Source organism: Amia ocellicauda, chromosome 4, assembly GCF_036373705.1.
Source record: "Amia ocellicauda isolate fAmiCal2 chromosome 4, fAmiCal2.hap1, whole genome shotgun sequence".
Classification (NCBI taxonomy): Eukaryota; Metazoa; Chordata; class Actinopteri; order Amiiformes; family Amiidae; genus Amia; species Amia ocellicauda.
Genome location: NC_089853.1, coordinates 46,059,415 through 46,083,309, shown reverse-complemented (window position 1 = coordinate 46,083,309; position 23,895 = coordinate 46,059,415). Strand labels below are relative to the sequence as shown.

At 40.3% G+C, this 23,895-nt stretch overlaps 4 protein-coding genes across 4 annotated transcripts; all 4 read right to left on the bottom strand.

Annotated features, from left to right (window-relative positions):
• Nucleotides 1-543: 543 nt before the first annotated feature.
• Nucleotides 544-8,689, bottom strand: LOC136748637 (synaptonemal complex protein 2). Its single transcript, XM_066702555.1, has 11 exons — nucleotides 8,507-8,689; nucleotides 7,884-7,932; nucleotides 7,424-7,591; nucleotides 6,281-6,439; nucleotides 4,755-4,888; nucleotides 4,019-4,113; nucleotides 3,535-3,634; nucleotides 3,140-3,198; nucleotides 2,196-2,274; nucleotides 1,079-1,135; nucleotides 544-876 (listed from the first exon to the last, which is right to left on the bottom strand). The coding sequence occupies exons 1-11, from the start codon at nucleotides 8,669-8,671 to the stop codon at nucleotides 805-807; spliced, it is 1,137 nt and encodes a 378-aa protein (XP_066558652.1). The 5' UTR covers nucleotides 8,672-8,689; the 3' UTR covers nucleotides 544-804.
• Nucleotides 8,690-9,128: 439 nt separating this feature from the next.
• LOC136748835 (synaptonemal complex protein 2) lies at nucleotides 9,129-12,398 on the bottom strand. Its single transcript, XM_066702880.1, has 7 exons — nucleotides 12,353-12,398; nucleotides 11,803-12,237; nucleotides 11,483-11,657; nucleotides 10,533-10,597; nucleotides 10,049-10,201; nucleotides 9,685-9,844; nucleotides 9,129-9,409 (listed from the first exon to the last, which is right to left on the bottom strand). The coding sequence occupies exons 2-7, from the start codon at nucleotides 11,830-11,832 to the stop codon at nucleotides 9,129-9,131; spliced, it is 864 nt and encodes a 287-aa protein (XP_066558977.1). The 5' UTR covers nucleotides 11,833-12,237; nucleotides 12,353-12,398.
• Nucleotides 12,399-13,114: 716 nt separating this feature from the next.
• On the bottom strand, nucleotides 13,115-14,783 carry LOC136748834 (uncharacterized). The gene is made up of 5 exons (XM_066702878.1): nucleotides 14,709-14,783; nucleotides 14,545-14,602; nucleotides 14,200-14,336; nucleotides 13,498-13,907; nucleotides 13,115-13,222 (listed from the first exon to the last, which is right to left on the bottom strand). The coding sequence occupies exons 1-5, from the start codon at nucleotides 14,758-14,760 to the stop codon at nucleotides 13,115-13,117; spliced, it is 765 nt and encodes a 254-aa protein (XP_066558975.1). The 5' UTR covers nucleotides 14,761-14,783.
• A 7,679-nt stretch (nucleotides 14,784-22,462) lies between these two features.
• On the bottom strand, nucleotides 22,463-23,472 carry LOC136748833 (synaptonemal complex protein 2-like). Its single transcript, XM_066702877.1, has 4 exons — nucleotides 23,368-23,472; nucleotides 23,208-23,232; nucleotides 22,803-22,888; nucleotides 22,463-22,718 (listed from the first exon to the last, which is right to left on the bottom strand). Exons 1-4 carry the CDS (start codon nucleotides 23,470-23,472, stop codon nucleotides 22,626-22,628), a joined length of 309 nt encoding a protein of 102 aa, XP_066558974.1. The 3' UTR covers nucleotides 22,463-22,625.
• Between the last annotated feature and the right edge of the window lie 423 nt (nucleotides 23,473-23,895).

Genomic DNA, 23,895 nt, shown 5'->3' with positions numbered 1-23,895 from the left:
AACACAATGTGGGAGCTGCAATCGGAAAGGAATACATCTCCAGACCCTCGAGGCCTAAATAAAAGAATTAAAAAATAAAATAAAATAAACTACCCAGAGATATCCGAATAAACACAGTTACATCTGTCAGTCCCTTAGTGGCGTGTGGGGGAGTAACATTACTTACAGATATCTGGGGCAAACATGTCTGTGTTTGCAGTGAAAGGTGTGTAGGCGCTCTGTTGTTAGAAGTGGCTCAGTTTACATGTTACTCACTTAAGGAGTTTAACAACAATTAAATACACAGCTTTAATGTAAATCTGTCTTAGAGCCTGCTTATATATTTGACAAGAAAGAAGCACAATTCAAGCAACAGAAAGCTTTTATTCCGGAAATCATTATCAAGATTTTCAAACAAACTGAATCCAAAATGTGCTAAATCTATAAGACCATCCAAACAGAAATTCGAATTAAACCAACATTGCAATATATATATATATATATTTTTTTTTTATATATATATATATTTTTTTTATTTCAATATATTATATTTATGTAGTTTTAAGTACAGTTTTACTGGTTCATTTAGATGGACACAACAGTCTTCACTTATTAATACTTTACATAGGCTACATACAGCTCTATGTTCACAAAACAAAAGACCATAACAGAGTGATGAGGACAGAATCAGTAAACAGATGTGTGTTTTTGTATGGAAACTGTCAAAAGTAGGCAAAACAGAATGGGAAACAACAAAAGCCCACTGTGAATGAAAGAGGGATTGAGGGAACTATATAAATCTGAAGTGCAGATCTGATGCTGGTCTTAGAATTTCCTGCCCTTGGGCAAAAGCAGCGATTGCAATCCTCTGCGCACACTGAGAAACTCCTCTTCTTGCTTTTGATTAAAGAACATGACATACATTTGTTACTCCAATCACAGCCTTCGAGGCAGCAAAAGGACAGCCAGGAGAATTAGGCAATGGGAGAAAAGTGGGTCATCCATGTTTAAAACCCCGACCATCCATCAGTAAACAACAATAAATATATCCCATACAATTAAGTACTAGTTTTGTAAAATAATGCATCATTCAACTCACCATTTCCTTGAAGAGTTGTTCCTGGATTAATTTCATGTCCCTTTTCATCAAATGCATCTAAAAGGCAATGATATTCAGAAAGGAAGGCTTAACATTCATAAGTTTACTGACAGAATGGTCCTTTTACATTACAACCCACCCACAAATCCCTCTATTGAGCTTTGACAATAAAAAACTAGGAAAGGAAGCACTTGAAATGGGAGGTATTTCAGGACATTCCAGCTTTCCAAGCAAATCGGAGCTAAAATACAGAAATACCCTGTCTGTAGGGGGACCACCAGCCACGAGGGCTTCCCTGTTAAAGTGAGGAATCCAATTACTCAAGTGCTGGGTCATAGTTCCTACTGAGAGCTTCCTTTTTTTGTAGTATTTCATTATTGAATGATGTCCTCAGTGGAGCGCTAGGAATTGCTCCAAGAGCTTGCCTGCATTAACATCTTCAGCAATGTCAACAGATAGCAGAATATCCCCCCCACAACCCCTTGATGTCTGTGATGGAGACTGAAGGAGTTGTAATTAGCTGTACACATGATCTGCATTTCAATGCCATCTTAAATGATGTTTGATTGAAAAAAAACAAAAAAAACCTTTTAATCTGTGCTCTGAAACCAGCTATGGGACTTAAGACTTTCACCGCCTTGAGCAAACTAATTAAAATCTTGCAGTTGGTGCAGTCCTTAATAATAAATTCATTTCTTGTGTTTACCGTTTCCGAGATTCTGCTGTCAGCACAAATTGAAGTTTCCAAATTTTTGTGAAATGCTTTTAAAATCTTGGCTGCAGTACATAGCTAGCAAGCTTACTAACTGATGCAAGTAAATGGTCTGCCTGCTACCCACCTATTGCTATTGCCTGACAGGATAGATCACCATTTGAACAATATTGCCAAGAGTACAAAAGCAAAAAACTGTCAAGCTGGTGAAGAGAAGGGGAAAAAAACCAACCAGCCCTTTGAAATGCATACATATGGTGAAACAATTAACTGTCTGAGAGGAATGCCTAATAGGAGATGCCTAATTAATTACACACAGCTTTCAACACACTGCTTTGTAAGATACAGAAAGAGATTGAGTCATCTTATGGTGGCTCCCTTCTGAAGTCCTTGTCCACCACTCACCTCTGTGGTGACGAGTCTCTCTTCGTACTCTAGGCTGTGACATGCATTCTGTTCAAACGAGCTCTTGAGGTTCTCAATTCTGCAAGAATAAGAGAAACCGGGAAATTGGAGAGATCATCTCCAGAAACTATATTAGGATCCCAGTGATTTTCATTACCTTCATTAAACCAAAGGAGAACTGGTCTACTGAAGCTCATGAAAGGGTTTATAAATGTCCTAGAAGTAGAAGTTGCTAACTTCAGCAAGGATACAAAATGATTTGGTTACAAATGGCCAGACAGGACCTCAAACAAAATCTGATGGTAAGAGAAATGATCACAGACAGAAGCACTGATGGGCGTTCATTTGAAATTCAGTCTCAGTATTATACAGTCAGTATTCTTCACCATGGGGCTGGTAGAAAAGTTCCTCTCACTGTGCACTGGCATGGCATGCTATACAAACATGGCTGTTCTGCACAGATTTGTGGAAAAATCTGAACACGATTACAGGAGTCTTCCCCTGCTTAGCTTGAGCAAATGTCCACCCCCGCAGAAGCCACTTGGCCAGGGGAGAGGGAATCCTGACCTTGGGCTACCCTTCATCTCGCAGCCCAGCACTAAGTGCCGCCCATGGTGCTGGCAGAAGGCCTGAGCAAGCCTGCCTCTGCTCCAACACACCTCTCTCCCTTACCACACAAGACGTCATCAGCTTTATATGCAGCAGAGAGGGATGTGATACCTACAGCAGGATGGGAAGCTGTCTTCTATCAGAATTTGTGATTTTAATAATTATTTTGAGCAACAAAATGTCCGTCATACTTGAAAAAACCTACACCCACCCTAAACCCATTACTTAACATATTTCATCCAGAAAACAAACAAACATGGTCTATGTTCAGAAGTGGATGGCTATAGGTAAATGGGAACATTATTTTTACTGGCCTAGTGTAAAACAACACCCACCTCCTTTGCTCTTTCTTCTGATACGTACTCAATGTCTGGGACTGTTTTTTCCAAAAATCCTAGAGGCAAGGAACAGAGATGCTAGTGATATTTTAAAAATGTGCAGAAATAGAATTATAAAAATGCAATCCACAATGCATTAATATCTTTAATAACATCTTACACTTTGTCATTGAAACAAAGGCTCCCTTGATCACTCCTTTAATACTTGTCCTTTTAGTCACATAATAAAAACCCAAGGACAGCAGTGCTATTTTCCGGAAGCCACTCTTGTACATCATTATACATTTATTTATTCTGCAAAATTCAAATTCTTGCAACATATCCCCCTGAAGTATTGATAAAAAACAAACAAAAAACATTACAATTCGAAGAAGCCACACTTATTGGCTTACGGTTAGTTCTTTCTCCATATTTTTTAAAGCTAAAACATCCTTTTCGAAGTCATTGAGCTCCTCTATGATTGTGCCCCTGAAACTCTCCAGTCTGTTGAACCTGTGGACAAATGAGCGAGAGATGAAACGGCGAATGGGATGAGACGACGCAGAGTGGGAGAGGAACAGTCTGAGGCCTGCGGATCAGTCTTGCAGCACTTCCACACTTTGATTTATGTATGACTCGCACAACACTAAACATAGCAACGCACCTGCTTACGACTGGATGGGCGTGCAATCACCATTAAATCACCACAGCCTACTTGGGTTCACGTCTTTGCATTCAATATTTAAATCAAACCTATTTAAAGTCCAACGGGAATAATTGTGTAATTGCACCACTTTAAACATGAAGTGAAAAGGCTTTCTGCTAATGGGCTCCCGTAGGTCTGAATGTCAGAAAGCCAGAGACTAGAGAAAGTCCCTAAGCATGAAGCACACTGACCTGTACTGCTGGACCTGCCCTCGGACTGAGGACACATGCTGCTGGATAGACTTCAGTGACTGCTTGGTGTAAGAATCCATCTTCCTGGAGCGATTCTGAACACAAGGCACACAATCTTTCTTTCAATCTCGTTTTAGTGTAGCGCCATGGAAATTAGGCTCGGGGTCACACATGGCTGTGACTAATGGCAGATCTGACACTAAAAGCTGGTGCTGTCTTTGAAGTATCCATTTAGGCTTTACTACACATCATGTGGATTTAATGGATTGAATTAAGTTTCTTTAAAAAAAAAAAAGATTTCTAAACACTTTTTTTCTAAATTAACATTCCACACACTTATCGTCCTTTTAAATAAGTGCTTACTGTAAGTACAACAATCTCTTCATAGCTCACACAATATCGGAAGAAAGAAAACGCAAGGCACTGCTCTGTAAACAGGTCCAACTGATATCCTTCTCTTCAGACAATGTTGACGAGTTGAAACATTAGGTATGGATGGATGTCTTTTATGCCAAGGAAGATGGTCAATGTGATAGCTACAAAAACAGTACACCCCCCATATCACGTGCTGTTGCATACTTTGCCAACGCAGGGACACTTTACTTGGGTTTAGTGAAATTGGTTTTCAGATTGAGTTTAGAAACCAGCTTAAAAATCTCCAGCACTGCAGACAGGGCTATAATTTTGAAAGTGTGATTCAGCCTTATTATCACCAGCCCTTCCTCAACAACCCTACCTGGAATTTCCTCTTCAGCTCTGTACTGAACTTCTGACACATCATTGTCATGTCCTGCTCTGTGCTGGATTCCCAGGAGTTGAGGTCCAGTGTGGACACCACGTGGGAGGAGATGCTGGAGTGCACCTCGATGTCTGTGTTGGGGGAGAGCTTGTCAATAGCTTGTGAAAGCTAGATCTTCACTCACACACCTACTGCCTCCTATCCCAGGCGTGAACTTCAGGTTTCACCGGCTGCAAAGGGGTTCTTAAGTAATGACTCCACACCTGCTTCTTAAAACCACAAGTAGACTGCACTTGTGAGCCATTCTTCTGGAGAAAAGTCTACTTTTGTAGGAAGTGTTAAGACTCTGAAGAGAAAGTTATTGATCCAAATTTAATTCCATGCACTGTTAAAAAGAAAGCTAAATGCAACCAATGGATATTTGGCCAATTTATCCATTATGTGCTGGAAATTACAAGGAAACTACTAGAACATTTATTTCACTGTTTTTGGTTTTACATATGGGATAACTTTTCTCTTTGGTTAAATTCCTTGATTAAACAGAAACACAGGCAGAAAAACAACCACAAAACCTCTATGTTAAGCGCTTCACTTTCTCCAGGGTTATATTTGTACCTTGAAATCTAATTCGGTTCACTTATGGAATTGCCTGTCCCTACATTCATAAATACATCCATTAGCGGCACATTTAAAGCAGAAGTTGATAGCTGTTTCATGGAGTCCTGGAAGCTCGCAAACATTTTTTGGGTGATGTGTTCTTTTCAGTCTGACTTTTCCATGTTAACAATATAGCTCAAGGGCAAATCTGTCCCCTTTTATAAGCATTTTTTAAATACACCACCCACTCATATGCCAGTGCAGAAAACGCTTTTCATGCTGGTCCACAGTTATCAGCATTTCACATCACACCCAAAGATTCACAACACAATCCAATAGTTTTCAAACATCCATCTATTTTGCAGCATTCCTTTTTGTCTGCTGATTCAAGGACAAGCACTTGTGTGTTTTATATGTGTAGTGCAAACACTGATCAAATGTTAGATATGGACGATCATGTCTAACAGGGTGTGAAATGTGACATGTGGTCTTCTTCTTAGTTCTGACCAGCTGTGTGAGAGATTGGATAGCCATGTCACTACACTGGTAATGAAGCAGCTACTCCAAGCTCTGAGATGTACGACGGATGGGCAGACTGATGTTTCGTTACAGGAGTAAGAATTCAATACAGCATATACAGATACATTTTTAGTCTGAACTAAAAATACATAGAAAAAGCTATTTATAAACGTGGATGATGTCACACAGAGAATATATACATTTTTTATAATAAAGTTCAACCAGGCATCACTAAACTGGAGTTAGTTAAAGTGAATCCCGAGGAAGAGTGCCTATTAATTAAAAGTTGGTTTAGGGGATACTACTTTTATTGCACTTTTTTTTTTTTTACAACTGGAACATGAACTCCATGTCTTATGGATTGGTCTTTTTTTTCTATTAAGTCAGTAGGGAGGAAGAGGAAATACCGTTATCTCCTGTCCCATCAAGTCCTGGCTTTCGGAAGAGGTTTTTGGACCTGCTTGGGACTTCGACTCGTTCTCCCCATTCCTCCTCCTCTGCCTCCTCACAGCTGCTGGCCTTCTCCTCTCTGTGTGGAGGCTGCTTCACAGTGGCAGCCATGGGGGCTGTGGAGGAAGGAAGGTTTTTTCCATTATGCTAAACGCACCAAACTCAACTGAAGCCCACTACCCTTTCTTACACCCTGTGTGATTTAATCTGTCCCCTCCACTTCATCAGCATTCTTCTTCACATTGTAGATCTTCGACCGTGCCGTCTACAGCATTTCCTTCAGGTTCAAATGTTAGTATTTCTTGTGCAGAGACAGGCTGAGCTAAAGAAGGCTTGAAACAGATTAAATACTTATGTGCTCTACAGCTGTTTTTCTTCATGAGCCAAATGTTTGTTTGTCTAGTTTTAATTTTACCTTAAGAGCCAAAGCCTGGGGCCAAAGCCAGGTGGTTTATCACAGCTAATCCCTTCTTGCTGACACCTAGTACTGAAGGATTAAGGCTGTGCGGATCCCAATTTTTTATCCTGAGCTCATAATTTGTGATCCCAGTCTTAAAATTGGTATCAAACAGAGTAGCAGGATTTTCTTCTTTACAAAATGACATGTAAATAAGAAAACCATGTTTATGGAAGCGTGTCGAGTTTTGTAAAGATCTTAAATACATGAAATAAGATGTGTTAATAAGATGTGGTGCCTTGTGTAAAGAAATACTGGGAACAAGCCACTTTGAAAAAAATTAAAGTAAGTTTGTTGATTGGGTCTATAATATTATGTATTATTTATACAGTGTGAAATCAGCAATTTTATTTTTTGAAGAAATTACTTTTTAAATCAATATTCTCTCATTCAGACATTCAGCAAAAATGTGTATGTGCATAAATAACCACAATAAAAAGTGATCGCACTATTACATCACCCCCCAGTAAGATTTTATACACCTTTCTAGGAAAATAACTGCTCAATGTTCTACTTGGCTTCTCTTAAACCTTTACCCCTTCTGTAAAAGCATATTGTTGTGATGCCACAGTGAAGGTTCAGTTTTTCATTGGTCTTTTTCAGATTGAATGCTGATCGCCTCAGAAAAGGGATCTGAACACACCCATCTCAGCCCGCCAGTCTGGCCGGCTTGGTTTGAAGAGTTTTCTGGGCGTCATTCTAGGCTCCTGCTCTTTCCAATTGCTTTCCTCTTCGTCCTCGTCTTCAGAGCTGCTTGTCCCCTGGTTGGCATGGAGCCGCTTCAGGGTATCAGAGGGGGTGCCTGAAAAGCCTGTAAACACCAGCCAGGGGGGGGGGCAAAACTAGAGCATGACTTGGCTCTGACTGTTTTATGAGTGTAACCACAGATATTAACCCAGGGTGGCATTCCTGGGTACAAATCAAGGACTAATGTCCCTTTAGGAAGGTATACTTTTCATATCAAGTAAGCCAGCAGTCTAGATAGGACTGAACTCATAGCAGGGAGCATTCAAGCTGTCTTAAAGAGGAATACAACTAATTTAATTTGTCCCTTTCTCTCTCTGCAGGAAGTAAAACTTTTTAATGAACTGAAATGATTTTACCTGACATGTGGACTTTCTGTGTTGCAGTTGTACCATATCTTGGTGTTTTCTATAATAAATAAATGTTATTTATTAACACATCTTAAACACAAACACAACATGTATAAAAATATCAATGCTAATATACTAATTTATTTTATATTTAAAATAAATATGAATGTCAAATGGACTTTAAAAATATAATTTGTTGGTGTGGCTATAAAGTGGAAATTATGTTTAAAACCGCTAACCTGTCGAATCAAAGTCAAATCCTGGAGCATGAAAGAAGTCTTAAAAAGGCTGGAGACTGACTCATCCAAAAGAAGAGACTTTTTAGAAATCACTTCAGTGGTTATTTGTCTGCTCCAGCAACTGATCTGGATGTTACAGCAAACCACAGAGGTTTTGGGCTCCCTCATTAGGGAAACCCCTGCTGAATCTCAATCACTCAGTTTGACATATAATAAGAAGGAAGGCATAATTTTCAAGAGTTTACAGTTTCCATTTCAAGCATTCTGTTTTCACCAGCTCACAATACTCAGATATCAACATTTTTGTAAACATGGCAGGTCTGACCAAGGACTGGAGAATACAGCTTACTTTTATCCCTTAACTATTCCCAATACTGCAGATTGCCATGTTACCTTGCCACTGAGAGATTTCCCCGATGACCTGTTTTGTGTTCCCACAGAGAGGACTGACTCTTTGTCAAAGGACACCAGCACGTCTTGGCTGTCCTCCCTCTCCTCCACCGCTTCGGCCTCCTCCTCTGCCATCTGCCCATTTTCCGTCCCCTCGCCTACACACATCTCAATTGCAGTTGAGGTCAAAGGGGGCTGAGGGTTTGAAACACACACACAACCAAAACAATAAGAAGTTTTGGATATCCATATTTGTTTTCCGGGATGACAATGGGCGTATTCTTGTTTTTTCCAACAACAATTTATCTTCATAAGGTTAAAAATCATTTTGACACCTTGACATATTTATTTAGATTTGCCACAGCGCACGCCTGATTTGAATTGATTTCAGACAAAGACTCTCCAGCTGCTTTGCCAAACACGAATATATCCGAACGGCGCAGTGAGGGGCGCTGGGGAACACTTGATTTGTATTCCATATTTGTGTGGAGAACCAATTAATTCTCATACAAGTTTCCCTCTTTGAGAACGCTCCCAGGAAACTTACATTTTGATGATGCCTACAATTGGGAGGTGTTGTTGCATTTAGGCGATTTCACTTGGGGAGGCAGCACTTTATTGTGGATTAATAAGTCAAACGTACCTCTGAGATCAGGGTCAATGCTGGAGAGGCCTTGTCATGCTCATGTATAGCTAGGTTGGAAAGCTTAGTCACTGGACTGAGTGACAGGAGGAAAGGGGCCTTCAGACTCTTCTGGTCTGCCTTATAGAACGATTGGGACAGGATTCCCTGGAGGGGCTCCAGGAGCTGCGGTGGCGGAGAGGGAGAGTCAGTGAAGGACACCGAGAGATTGCATAGGGCAGACACGGGGGACCGCGGCGACACTACTGACTTCATCTCCGCGCCTGTAAACCGAGAACATCACTGCATCAGTTCAACAACAACAAGTATGTGGTTTTCCTTTTTTCATGCTAAATCTTCGTTTGCTTATTTCACAAGAGTTACATAAGGTAAATGCATCAGAACGTGCCGCCCTCCCACCCTGCTGACACAACCACAGGAGACCAATCACCCCCCCACTGACAGAATCACACTGATAACAACTTCTGAGGAAGACCCAGGTGTGGTACTCATTGATACATCTGCCCCCATGGTGGGTCAACTAGAAGAAAACCCTTACATCTCATCTTCTCCACTGTTGGAGGCGGAGAGGCCGGAGGGGAGAAATCAGAGGCCCATGTGTCCGCAGCAGGGTTTTTCTGTCCTCTACTCCTCTTTTCAACTGGGGGAGGAGCCCCCACAGTCTCCTCTTCTTTACTGTTGGGTTGCACCTGTTTGGGCTGGAACCATGGAGTGAAAATTACACAGGGATCACACAAAAACAACTTTCAATCTGCAGGTTTCTATAAGAGTGGCCAAAATGTGTATAATTATATTACTGTCATTACCTGCAGTCTGAATGAAAGACAGAATTACTTACTTACTCGGGGCACTGATTCTCAGACTCAGCTGAGTGATTGGGGGTCTCGCACTGAATGGGATACCTTTCTAAGGGGCAGCTCCTCGTCCAGTGAATTTTCCGAGCTGTCTGATCCGGAGGGGTCTTTGTAAGTCTGCTTCTGTGCTGCTGTTCTCTTTGGTCGCCCAGACGTCGTGGCTCTCTGTTCCTTCGGTGAAGTCTGCTTTCTTTCCCTCTTCTGTAAATGAAAACGCACTTCATTAGAGGCCTTCCATTCCAGACAAACACACCAGACCCCTTCAGCAACATTTGATTACTGTAGCGGAATGAGTCGGGGGCATTTAAGTGGACATGCTTCAGGACTCAGATATGGCAGTCTACTGTGTCACGCAGGGCACTGCTGCAAACTCTGAAGTACTCAGTACTACGGCATACACTCACTTAACCATCACTAAAATAATAAGTAGAATATAAACTATTGAACCTTCTGAATTTCTGACTAGACTAATGTTTCTCCCTGTGTACCCAGTAACAAGTCTATAAATAGTGTATTAACTGCACCCTCTCACCTTTGTGGAACTGGCTTTCTTCTTCGATGGTTTTGGAAGAGGTGAGGACAAATCAGGTGACACATCTGTAAAAGGAGGATCTATAATTAACCATTTTGCTTATAATATATTTATCCTGCCAGCCCTGCCCAACTGTGAGAAAGTGTTACAAGTATCAAATTACTAATTCCAAATTATCAAATGTAAGCTGAAAAAACACAGCAAGATTTAGATGTGTGACTTTTTGTAAGTGAGATAAAACTGATTGAAATACAGATGCAATGAACCCCTGAAAACATCTGGAGTACATCTGGAGAAATAAGATGTCATAGTTAAATACTAAGCACTCTTTTGTGTCTGTGTGTTTCTTAATTAGATGTTCTGGGGACTTTATATTTCTATGGCTTCCTACATTAAGTATTGTTGTGTTACAAGAGAGATTGTTGGTGATAGGTCACAATCAGCTGCAAAAAGTCTATGCTATCTTAGCCAACAGTCATAATTTGCCGTTCTTTTATACGGTCTCATGACTTGGATGCAGTCATTATTGCTGCTATATCAAATAACAACTCAAAGTGAACCCAGATTCAATTAAAAATTGAACCAACTGTCAAACAAACCACATTCCTAGTCCTTGCTATTGGGTTGCCTTGAGGTAGAAGCAATCCTGTGGACAGTACAAAAGCTGCCATCGAGAACGAGGTTTCTAACTGGCAGGTAAGTCAGTGTGGGTTAATCCTGCTCTTTCATTTAGGCTGTGTCTCTCAAGTCCAGCTAATGACAGAGATGGTGAATTGTGAATATCCTACGTTACACTGATGTTCATCACAAGGTGGCAATGTGTCGTGTAGGCTGGAAGGATCGTGGGGGAGATGTGTCAGGCACTGGGAATGTAGAGATGGGTTCAATTTCAGACATGGGCCTAGAGGTGGTTTGTGTGCATGATGCCAACTGAGTAGTTTGAGTCATACGGCTGTCGGGGTTCGGGGTCGGTTTGCCAGCACGCCGCCTGCTGTAGTCTGCCACTTTTGGCTTGGGTCTCCTGCTGGAGTCCCTGAGCCAGCTGATGTTTGTGCAGCTGTCCTCTGGCCTGGAATCAGGTTCAGTGTCACTGAATAGGTGCTTCTTCACAGCACGGCGTCCGGGCTGCCAGGGAATTAAGCAGAGAGCAATTGTAACTACATTTTCAGATTTTCATCAGCTACAGGGGCTAGTAACAGTTTCATCACTGACTGTTTGCTGACAAGCAAGGGAAAACTAACTATACATTTGATAGGTCGTGATTTGATACCTTTTTCGCTCCACTTTTCTTGAGAGGCATTACTTTTCTCCGGGAGTCTTCAATTTCACTAACAGAAATAGTTTTTTGGTTATAATGTGCAATTTCACAAGCGGCAGGACAACATAATAATTAATATCCAACACAAATAAACACAGCTGTAGAGGTCTCTCCAAACTACCCCTTTATAATCCCATCCATGCATACTGGCAATTTCAGTGCCTCTCTCAGACCTAGTGGTATAATGACTATATACAATGTTCCCAAAATACCATTAGGCCTGTAAATCATAATTGTCATGAAGTTCTGTTTCACATAACCTGCTTATTGATGGGCGAGATGCATCACAGGCTTGAAACCCTTCCTGTGGAAATATATTTTCCATCACATAACTGTCTCATACCTTTCCTTCCTCACTGACAGGTTGGAAAGCTTTGTAACTTTTTTCTAAAAATGAGAAAAAGCAAAGAAAGTTGAATACAAATACTGTGTCACAATGGGGTAAAAAAGAAGAGCCCTAGATGCAGGTATAAAAGAATGATAAAAAGTCAATGTGCCCTACCTCGAAACTCACTGCTGACTCATCTCTGAAGCTGTAAATGTCATCCCTGTTGAAGCAATGAAACAATGTGACATGTCACCATGTAGCTGTTTGACACTGACAAACAGGTTTACACTAATTCAGTTTCATGCAAATGCTTTAATTAGTCGAACAAAAATCCATTTACTGTCAGAAGAGAAGTCATATTTTAAAATATAATTAAACATTAAATACTCAGGCACTGCGGTCTTCTTCACTTGCATTGTATGACTAGATGATTTCATAAATCCAGAGCTTCCTGTAAATCCCTTTTCCTACATGACAGATAGTGAATAAAAGAAAAACGAAACATCTTTGTGAAAAAAAGTGAAAAATCTCTGAACAAAGTGATAACAAAACCATACATTGTATTACCTCTCTGCTTAATTACCACAGGTGTTGTTTCACAGTACAGCAGTGGAAAAATAGGTACACCACTGACAGAAATATTGAAATATGTACAGCCAAGCAGTTAATAAAATAGAGCCTTCATATATACCAAGTCTTTGTATCAGGGGTCACAACACATGACCCCAAACACACATATACATAATACTATACTTAACAATACTCACTGTAAAAGAAAATGACCAGGATTTTTCCAGGTGAGATCTAGAACCAAGAAAATATACTTTCAAAAACACACCAAGTCAGCAAAAAAACAAATCACTAGTGTGATGTTTACAGTCTTCATCAAAGACTTATTACACATTGTATATACTCATAAGTCTATGTCTCTGTAATTCACCTGTTCTGGGCACATGTGTCTAAACTGGGCCCTCTCTGAGCTGTGTACTTCCTGGAAATCGTTCTCATCATTTTTTCGACAGGCCCTTTTGCTACGGGCAAAGTCTTCAGAAAAAAGAAACAAGTAAGTAAGACCAACATATTACTTACGGGTATATAAATATAAAAAGTCAATTTTAGACACATTTGGTGTATATAAAAACACAGCATCTAGATGTAGTGGGACAGATAAGTTCAGAAACAAGTTGCTGGATTGTATTCTGCAGACAGTATATTTATTTTAAGAAGCACCAATAGAGTAAGGGATAAGAAATGCCTGAATACGTAAGGTCAGGATGTACTAAAGAGCATGACTGCACTGAGATCAACAGGACACTGACCCTCTGTTGGGCCTCACTGTTGGGAGCTGCCATGGGACGCCCCTGTACTTTCTGTGGACACACTTCCCTGCAGAAAGAATAGTCCTTGCCAAAGGTGTATGGGCTGTTGTCTGACACAGGTAGTGTTCTGTTCAGGGGCTTGGCTGGGCTTGCTGGGGCAGGTCTGTTGGGTATTTCTGTACTGAGGTGCTCTTTCGCCTCCTGTGGCTGAGCTGTCTTCCCTCTCCGCCTGGTCCCTCGCTGTGCAGGCTTTTCCTCCTGTCCCAGAGCCCCGGTTCCTTCAGGAGATCTTGCTCTCTGGATTTTCTCTTTAAGGAACTTTTCCAATTTCTCAGTGACCTGCTCTTGTAGCACTTTGTCATTTGCCCGACTGCGTTGCGCTGAAGACAAGACTGGCTGCTCGGACTGACCTAAAAGGATTGGAGAAGATGAGCCAACTCTTTTTGGGAGTCTATCTGCTCTGTGAAACACTAGGCCTCAGTTGAAAAGGTTATAGTTTAAGTTGGATTTGAAGAAAGGACATGGATTTGAGACTAATTAATTCCCAACAGATGTTCGTTAATTTCAACAGGATGTTTTCAGATTTTTAAATCTGTCTGTTACAAACATGGAACTGCTAATCTCAGGCTTCCAAGAATGTGTTTTAAGTTTCAAGAAATACTGGTGGTAAAAAGGAACCTACTGTCCCGAACAAAGCAGTACCTTGATTAAGGACATCCACCGTGGAAGACGTTCGTTCTTGGCGGTTTAGAACTGTAGATACCCCCTCAGACACAGCGTACCGCTTTCGGGACACAGCACTTTTCACCCTTGAAACACTGCTTAGAAGGCCAGGCAATCTGATGAAGAAATTAATTGCAGTGGAAAAAAAGCTCTTATATAATTAAGCTTTATTTTAATTAATATTATTAGTAACAAAGAGAATGCTACATGAATGAGACAGACCCTGAATCTATGTGCATATTAAATTGAATTACATTTTTGTTACAAATCCCCATTTGATCCTCATGAATATGAATATTATTAAAACTTCAAGCTTAGACTTACAAGCGTCTGTCTTTTCTCATAACAGGCTGGGAGTCAGGTACAATATTTTTCGGATCATCTGCAAGATGAGGAGGGAAACAACTCTGGGTTAATCTTGAAACATTCATGAAAGTAAAATGGGACAATAAAAAAAATAAAGAAATACAGAAACACTTGTTTTTTACCCAAATGCTCTTCGTCAGATGCCCTGTGATCCTTTTGCTCCCCTTGCACCATTTCAACAACCTTGGTCAAATGTATTTTCTGAAAACGAATTAGACCTCCTCCAGAATATCAGTCAATCAACAACAATTACATTGTTTCCTACATTTTATAAGTGCTCTTGATACCTTGTGGAATTCCTGTGCTCCACTTCTAGGTCTTATTTCCTTCCTGCTTTCTGAGCCTTGTTTATCCTTTAGCACAGCTGCTGTGTTGCTCTGAAGATAAACAAGTACTTTCACAATATCCAGAAGCTTCTCAAGTAATCTGTCTATATATGAAAAATACAAATACACTTGCCTTGTCTCGTCCCAGGACACCTGCTTCTCTGCCAGACTGCACACTCACTACAGATGTACTGTATGTTGTGGCCATCAGTTCGCTGATGGTATAGCTTCTGTTTTTTTTTGAGGAGCCGACCAGCTCTAGGGTTGGTTTAACTTTGCCCTTCAGTGCTGGAGTTGCTGGGATATAAATTGCAAACTTCAGAAATTTAAACTGGAGACCTAGCACACTTGATAGCCAGTGAAAATGAGAAGAGACAACTTTAAGCTCTGTATTAAATGAAACCTAAACCCTGTTCAAATAGAAAATTACAAACCCATTATTCAAGTCATTTTTGTTACCCACAGGGTAGATCAATCCATCAAATAGGAATGTGCTATCAAGTAGTGGAGTAAGAAAGTTTGGGGTTAATAAATTAATCAGTGTGAAATGTCCTCATTTGTACAGTGTGCAATTTGTTTTGCAAAATTGCACCATGGGCCACTCATTTAAAAGAAGGCCAATCTTCATTTTCTGAGCCCTCTAGCAGAATGCTGTAGGAATGTTGTCATTTAGCTTAAATAAATTGTCCAATTATTAAATGTATAAAAAAAAAAGTAAAATAAAAAAATATATATAAAACCAAAAAATGTTGTCGAATGGTGTGAGTACATAAAGAAGCTTTATATATAACCAATTATAAGGTATAAAAAAATAGTTGCCAATTTTTTTTTTTTTTAACAGTGGAATATGATGACATCATAGAAAACCTAGCAACAGATGGGCTGTTTATCACAAATGAAATGTAATGTCTGTTGACAAGCTGCTGTTTTATGAAGCAGTGTAAAATCAGTGCAGAACCTACCAGACACCATTGCCTTTGACACAGGGCTCGCCGTTGTCCACCTCCCCCCACTGCTGGACACAATGGAGCTGGCCTCAGAGACCTTCCTTCTGACGGGGGTACTGGCCTGTAAGAAAACACAAGACTCCTTTTATTCTGCCAAAAACTACCATGAGAACTTAAAGCACAGGAACACCTGTTCAGAGCTGGAGGGAAATAAAATAATAATAGTAAAAAAGATCCTGCCTTGATTCCTAAGCAAGTGAGAAATGTCCTCAATGTGGACTTAGATTCACCTGGACGGGGTGTGGTGCTGCTTGAGTGACTCTGGCTGCCTGAAGTATCTCTGCAGGCACACTTGAAAGTGTGGGCAGCTGACTGCTTTTCTTGGCCTTCCCTCTGGGCTTTTCATCCAAACTGAGAGCGACTGAGACCTGACTCTCAGGAACTAGGACCTGCAATTTTTTTAAGCAATCTAGCCTCTAACATGTGTGAGATGGAAAATATCAACAGGAAGCACAGTTATTTTTATGGGTTTACAATTTATTATTTATTTTTTACATTTACAAGTACCATTTGCTATTCCTTTTGCTTATAACAGCTGTCTAGAAATCAATGTTTAAGGAGCTTGCTTACTATTTATACAGTCATGAATTAAAACCAAACGATGTCATTGCTTTGGAGATAGGTGGAAGAAAAATGTACAAACCTGAGAGCCACCTTCATCAAAGATAATCTGGACAGTGGTTTTCACAACTGAGCTTCGACACTTTCCAGCAAATTCCTGCAAATGTGAACACCCCTTGTAAAGCTCAATTCAATTGAACAAGAGACTGACCTGTAAGAACTGTCTGACAGACAAAGAAGCACAAGCTAAAAAGACAGATGGTTTTGTTCATTTACTGAAAACAGTGGTCTTATGAGGGGCTGAAGGGCCTCTGTGATCTGGGCCAACATGGCACATCTTGAGTGGTTTTCCAAATTCAGGTTACCTGCAAGCTTCTCTATTCAAAGAGAGCTGTTTTACTACACGTCTCTGCCACCCAACCCAGCAGATCTGCAGAAATCCTATAACGAAATCTGAATATGTCGTTATCAAACTTACTTTGTTTTTTTCATCTCCATACACATGTCTGACAGCTCCATGGATGTCCAGTGATGCACTGAAATGGATATGGATCTGGGACCCTTGTCTGTCGCTGACATTTAATGTCTGCTTAAAGTACACCTTTAATATTTTTTTCCCATTCTTTTCTACAGGGATGAAACAAAATTCAGTAGGAAAACAGAAGTGATTTTCTTTCATGTGTCAAGTCTTCAAAACATTCGAGATGGCTTCTTCTGGAACTGCCTAAATTACTAGTGAATAAACCGATGGTTAGTTTCTCAGAACAGGATGCCTACTTTATGATAATATATATAATAAACAAGATCATTATTATGTTTTCTTATGCTACAAGACAAATTATGTATTTAGAAAGGATATCTGTCTACCTTCAACTGTGTAGTTCAGGACTTCATTCTCGGGAATGCAAACAGTGTCCCACTGATTCTCCTAAAAAAAGTGTATAATATTCCCATAATCCAGATGCAGTAAGTAGTTTGCACTGTTTTCACAGACGAGTGAAGGGCAGTGAATGTAACTTGAAACAGACAAACTTTCCTTTTTCATATGGGATTTATCAAAGCATTGAATTACATTAACTCATTACATGGACTGGTTACTAAAGAAAGACATCAATCTCATTATGAAATGGAAATGTACCTCCTCTTCATCAGTGGGGGAAACATAAAAAGAAATGCTTTGGCTGCCCAGGTTGAAATCTATCCAGAACTCTTCCAGTTTATCGTCGGCTGGCATTAGCAACTGGAAATACAGGAAATGTACAACATAGATCTTCTCCTGCAAGTTTCAACCAGATAACCTTACCCACGTGTATCAGTTGAGAAGTACATCTAACAAGATAAACCGCTTCTCATCAATACAGCTTTGAAAAGCTTTGAACATACAGGATACGCTGAACTCTGAGTTCAATCTATCCTGTTGTATATTAAGTATTGCTGTTATTTTCAAAAGAACAAATCCTGACCTCATGTTTGTCCAGAAACACTTCCAGGCAAGGGTAAGAGTACACTCTGAAGAGACAAACACGACAAAAGGAGGCCAAGGCTGGAGTAAAACCACAAGAAAAACCCTCAGCACCTCAGACACGTTTCCATTATATAAAGATGCACGTGTGATCTTGCGTACCTTCTCTTGTCTCCTTGCATGCCATTTACTAGGTTGAGAAACTTTCTGCAGTCCTTTGGAAGTTAGAAGCAGGAGAAAAAATAAATGTCAGCAGTATATAAATACATACAATTCTAGTGCATTATTTGAAAGCAATATATTTAGGGAAAGTCACCGTTTCAAATTTAGAATCCTTAATCCCTTTGAAGGCACTGGCTACAAACTCCATGGTAAACCACTGGTCTGCCAGCTGGTGCCTGTGTTTCTCTGTAGTCATCCTGCACAGGGCCTCGGTCACCGCTATCTGCAGGTCATAATCTAGAGCAGCCACAGGGGGAGGATTGCTTATTTAATGGTTGGATTTATCATCTTAAAATAATGTTTCATGGTAAGACTCCCATTCTCCAAAAAGATAATAATCAATTCTTGGTTGAAATTAATCCTGTAGTACACATACTGGGAAACATAACCTGGACCAGACAAGTGAAAGACCAGCTTCCAAACCCTGCTGGACTTGCAATATAATCATGGACCCTGTGGATAAAGGACTTCAACAACTTAATTCTCCTCTCTGGGTATGAAGAGGAGATTTTGCATTTTGGTGTTCAGGTTATGATCTTGGTTGGTTTTCTTGTGACAAATCTTCTGTAAAATACGGTACAATATTAAATTATAGACCCATACAGTGAGGGAAAAAAAGTATTTGATCCCCTGCTGATTTTGTACGTTTGCCCACTGACAAAGAAATGATCAGCCTATAATTGTAATGGTAGGTGTATTTTAACAGTGAGAGACAGAATAACAACAAAAAAATCCAGTAAACGCATTTCAAAAGTTATAAATTGGTTTGCATGTTAATGAGGGAAATAAGTATTTGACCTCTTCGACTTAGTACTTGGTGGCAAAACCCTTGCTGGCAATCACAGAGGTCAGAGGTTTCTAGTAGTTGGCCACCAGGTTTGCACACATCTCAGGAGGGATTTTGTCTCACTCCTCTTTGCAGATCCTCTCCAAGTCATTAAGGTTTCGAGACTGACGTTTGGCAACTCGAACCTTCACAGATTTTCTATGGGATTAAGGTCTGGAGACTGGCTAGGCCACTCCAGGACCTTAATGTGCTTCTTCTTGAGCCACTCCTTTGTTGCCTTGGCTGTGTGTTTGGGTCATTGTCATGCTGGAATACCCATCCACGACCCATTTTCAATGCCCTGGCTGAGGGAAGGAGGTTCTCACCCAAAATTTGACGGTACATGGCCCCGTCCATCGTCCCTTTGATGCGGTGCAGTTGTCCTGTACCCTTAGCAGAAAAACACCCCCAAAGCATAACGTTTCCACCTCCATGTTTGACGGTGGGGATGGTGTTCTTGAGGTCATTCCTCCTCCTCCAAACATGGCGAGCTGAGTTGATGCCAAAGAGCTCGATTTTGGTCTCATCTGACCACAACACTTTCACTCAGTTCTCCTCTGAATCATTCTGATGTTCATTGGGAAACTTCAGACGGGCCTGTACATGTGCTTTCTTGAGCAGGGGGACCTTGCGGGCGCTGCAGGATTTCAGTCCTTCACGGCGTAGTGTGTTACCAATTGTTTTCTTGGTGACTATGGTCCCAGCTGCCTTGAGATCATTAACAAGATCCTCCCATGTAGTTCTGGGCTGATTCCTCACCGTTCTCATGATCATTGAAACTCCACGAGGTGAGATCTTGCATGGAGCTCCAGACCGAGGGAGACTGACAGTTATTTTGTGTTTCTTCCATTTGCCAATAATCACACCAACTGTTGTCACCTTCTCACCAAGCTGCTTGGCGATGGTCTTGTAGCCCATTCCAGGCTTGTGTAGGTCTACAATCTTGTCCCTGAAATCCTTGGACAGCTCTTTGGTCTTGGCCATGGTGGAGAGTTTGGAATCTGATTGATTGATTGCTTCTGTGGACAGGTGTCTTTTATACAGGTAACGAGCTATTAGGAGCTCTCCCTTTAAGAGAGTGCTCCTAATCTCAGCTCGTTACCTGTATAAAAGACACCTGGGAGCCAGAAATCTTGCTGATTGATAGGGGATCAAATACTTATTTCCCTCATTAACATGCAAATGAATTTATAACTTTTTTGAATTCGTTTTTCTGTTTTTTGTTGTTGTTTTTCTGTCTCTCACTGTTAAAATACACCTACCATTAAAATTATAGACTGATCATTTCTTTGTCAGTGGGCAAACGTACAAAATCAGCAGGGGATCAAATACTTTTTTCCCTCACTGTAGATTGAAGGTAACTTTCCATTAGGTAGATGCAGGAAGATTATAGTGAACAGAAAGCTACCTTTAAGTGACAGGTGTGGCATTTACAATTGCTGGGTGGATTTGGGGTTTGACAAAAAGACAGAATGAATAATAGCCTCTACCTACCTCCACCATCCATTATTCTTTTGGCTAAAATATTCCTGCAACAGGAAAAATAACACACTGTGATGAATGGGCTTGAAACTGCAACCCAAAAATACAATAACGCCATTACGTGGACAGTCGGATGTAAACAGTTCTGCGCTTTATCCTTCTCTCTCTTTCTCTAGTTAATGCTTCTATATTTCAGTATTAAAACTCCATCTAACCTCATAATCCAACTCTCCTTCAAGTCCACACACACACATGTGCATATAAACGGGAGCAGTTGAAACAAGGGTATTTACCTTTGCTTTCTGTTCAGGTCGGGGTCTGCCATGGGGAGCCGATCTGAGGATACCGCGGTAAAGTTAGCTTGACGTTTGATACTAGTTTGATTTTCGCCACGCGCTACCAGACATGAATGAAAAGAGCTGTATCTCCCCAACCATAACAGCTAGCATTTTCAAATTAACTATCACATGAAGACCAATTGTGAATTATTTCACCTTTGTTTTACTTGTGAATCCTAAGAATAATTTGTGAAAATCTATAACACACCGCAAATGTGCACATAGCCATGTGTAAAATGGCTGTATCTCCACAACCATAATTGGTAGCATGTTCTTATGATTCAAAAGTAAAACAAAGGTTGTGAAACAATTCACAATTGGTCTTTTTCATGTGAATGTTGATTTGAAAGCTAGCTGTTGTGGTTGGGGAGATGCAGCTGTTTTTATTCAGTCTGGTAGCGCAAGTGGAAATTCAAACAAGTATCAAACATCAAGCTAACACTTCCACAGTTCTGAGGATGTCAATTTTTTTAAATAATGAGTCTATTTAAATGCACATGACTATTCTGTACATAGACGCTGTACAAAGGGAATGTTTGTTCTGTTTGTCTTGTCCCTACCTCTGTAATAAGGCGGGTGGACTCTTCCATTTCTGGGGGAATGACTATAAATGCTTTACATACAGACAAGATGTGGTCTTCTCTTTCTGCTGGTTAAGAGGAAGGGTCACTAGCAATTAGTGGTGCCTTTTGTGTTGTGCCTAATACAGTTTTGTATGAATTTATGGAATCTTTTTGTTTAAGAACGTTTTCTTGGATTGACTTTTCTGGTGTCACGGTTGCCTCGTGGGAGGACCGTCAAGCTGTAGAAAAGGACCCAAGTGCAGAGCTAGTACAATGAGCAGACAAAAGCCAAGGAGAGATCAAAGGCGTGGTCGAGGTCACTGGCAATGGTCGAAATCCAGGAGGTCAAGAGAAACAGATACAGAACAGAGAGAGAGAGATGGAGACAAAGACAGGACTGAGAGCGAAACACCAGGAGCTCGGGCGAACAAGGAACCGGGCGAACAAGGAACCGGGCGAACAAGGAACCGGGCTTGGTGATGCAGGGAGAGCTGACAACACTTCGCCCAGAGTGAGGGGTTTATAAAGGAGAGCAGAAACTAGAAAGGCAGGAGCAGAACCAATGAGAACAGAGGACAGTAGCAGAAGTGCACAAGGGTGTGGAGGAATGTTAATTGATAGAGTGAAAAAAGGAAAGCAGTGAAGGGAGCAGAAAAAGGCAAGGGAACATTGGTGGCCTCTAGTGGGGAAAGAGAGACAGGGCTAGGGAACTGTGACATCTGGACTCTAAAATTAAAGTAAAATACTTTTTTCATTGGAATGTTACCATCTCTGTTGCCTCAATTTTTACACCTTCCATGGCCATTTTCTACAATACCTGAGCGGACAGGTTTGGACAGTTATTACATTTAGTGGCAAGTCCATTCTCCATCACCTGGGACCTCACACAGACAAGTCCATAGGCTAACACAGATTCAAGTAAACATTACATTTACCTGCACTCTCCAATAATAGGTGGACTTACTAAAGAAAGAAAGCTCTACCCTCAGGCAAGGATTTAATTGAATGCTTCTTCCTGAAATTATTTATTGTAAATAAACACTTCAATTACTACAATTTATGACATTAGTTTAAGCTTTACCTAGAGAGCTCCACTTGATTATTTTTTTAAATATTTAATGCGTAACAAAGACAAAACCCTCCTTTGATATGGTTTTAAATGAGCAGCAATAAGACAGTAAGTCTCCAAATCTCAACTGATTTTGTCTTGGGAATAAAAAGATTAAAATATGATTCTATGATTTTCCCTCGCTTACATGACACCTAAGTCCTCTTCAGACATCAACATTTGTTTTTTGAGCTCTTGTGGGATTTCATCCAGAATCTGGTTCAGTTTTCTTGCCGCCTGAGAAGGAAGCACAAACGTGTTGTGGAATACTAATTGTAAGAAACATTTTCAAGGCCATGTCTTGAGGACAAGCAGAGTTACCTCTTGTTGGATGGTTATATGCACTCTGGTATCTCCAGTTAACTGCCCAGTGTGATGAAGGAAGGCTTCTCCCACTTGTCTTTTTCCTTATAAAATAATCAGGGTTAGGGAAAGCTCCAGCAGACAGGAAGGACCTTGTAATGCTTTGGAAATCAATAAAACATTTTTAAATCCACAAAACTAAGCTAGCATAGATTGCAACTCTTGAGTACCTTAAACAAATTTTGCTGAATGTATGTCTCTTTCCTTCTCCTTCCCAACAGAAGCCAAACATAATACAGCGGTGATGTCATTTTAACAGGACTTATGTCATCATTCCTGTGCAATGCAGCTTCTCCTTTTAGAATCAGGCACCGCCACAATATTGAAGCTTTTAGTTAAATAATTTAAAATAACATAACATACCCTCATTGCTGTTTTCATGAACAACCTGCAAGAATAAAAACAAACTCAACATTACATTACATCAAATATTTAACAGGACAAATGATACAAAGGGATTTTATTACAAATGCATTGTATTTCAAATCCAAAAATACACTTTCAAGAGTAATTATGATCTCACCATCAAAGAGTCAAAAAAATCTTCTGCGAGATTCATCAGTGCTTCGTTTTTCAGTTGCCCGGCTTCTACCCACATCTCCCTGGCTTTCTCATACCACTGCACCATGTGAATCAATAACATGGGAAAAGCAGTCTCTTAACTGTGAGCAGTGCAAATAATTTCCATTGACCAAGATAAATTATTTTGTTTCCCATAGAAACCCTTACTCTAATCATAGGTAGTTCTACAAAAACCTATGGTGTTAGGTGACTGCAAGTGAGCCACAAGGACTGATAAACACACATTCATATGACACAGTTAAATACGTTTCTCCTCTGGACATGTCTTGGGATCAATTTATACACACTGACACTGCTGTAACATTTGGAACAGCAAAATCATGATCCTTTGATCTTCTAAACCAGTCTTCCCTTTTTATGTCATCCTGTAATCTAAATGTATACATTAGGTGCTTAAGTATCCAAGTTTCAAATCTGAAATCTATTATTCTTTTTGTACTGTATGTTACAGCACAAAATTCCAAGAAAA

What these genes read in the sequence shown, in the direction of transcription:
- LOC136748637 (XM_066702555.1), bottom strand. Translation starts at nt 8,671, where the DNA reads ATGTGTGTAGGCGAGGGGACGGAAAATGGGCAGATGGCAGAGGAGGAG. An exon ending in ACAGAAAGTCCACATGTCAG is followed by an intron (nt 7,592 to 7,883) that starts GTAAAATCATTT and finishes TGGTGTTTACAG; the next exon opens with GCTTTTCAGGCACCCCCTCT. An exon ending in AGAGACTCGTCACCACAGAG is followed by an intron (nt 1,136 to 2,195) that starts GTGAGTGGTGGA and finishes ATTGCCTTTTAG; the next exon opens with ATGCATTTGATGAAAAGGGA.
- LOC136748835 (XM_066702880.1), bottom strand. Translation starts at nt 11,832, where the DNA reads ATGCCTCTCAAGAAAAGTGGAGCGAAAAAG. An exon ending in AGAAAAGTGGAGCGAAAAAG is followed by an intron (nt 11,658 to 11,802) that starts GTATCAAATCAC and finishes ATTCCCTGGCAG; the next exon opens with CCCGGACGCCGTGCTGTGAA. An exon ending in AGGAGCTGCCCCTTAGAAAG is followed by an intron (nt 9,845 to 10,048) that starts GTATCCCATTCA and finishes CCATGGTTCCAG; the next exon opens with CCCAAACAGGTGCAACCCAA.
- LOC136748834 (XM_066702878.1), bottom strand. Translation starts at nt 14,760, where the DNA reads ATGGTGCAAGGGGAGCAAAAGGATCACAGGGCATCTGACGAAGAGCAT. An exon ending in ATCTGACGAAGAGCATTTGG is followed by an intron (nt 14,603 to 14,708) that starts GTAAAAAACAAG and finishes CTCATCTTGCAG; the next exon opens with ATGATCCGAAAAATATTGTA. An exon ending in ACAGTGAGGCCCAACAGAGG is followed by an intron (nt 13,223 to 13,497) that starts GTCAGTGTCCTG and finishes TTTTTTCTGAAG; the next exon opens with ACTTTGCCCGTAGCAAAAGG.
- LOC136748833 (XM_066702877.1), bottom strand. Translation starts at nt 23,472, where the DNA reads ATGGTGCAGTGGTATGAGAAAGCCAGGGAGATGTGGGTAGAAGCCGGG. An exon ending in TCATGAAAACAGCAATGAGG is followed by an intron (nt 22,889 to 23,207) that starts GTATGTTATGTT and finishes TTATTTTATAAG; the next exon opens with GAAAAAGACAAGTGGGAGAA. An exon ending in ATATAACCATCCAACAAGAG is followed by an intron (nt 22,719 to 22,802) that starts GTAACTCTGCTT and finishes CTTCCTTCTCAG; the next exon opens with GCGGCAAGAAAACTGAACCA.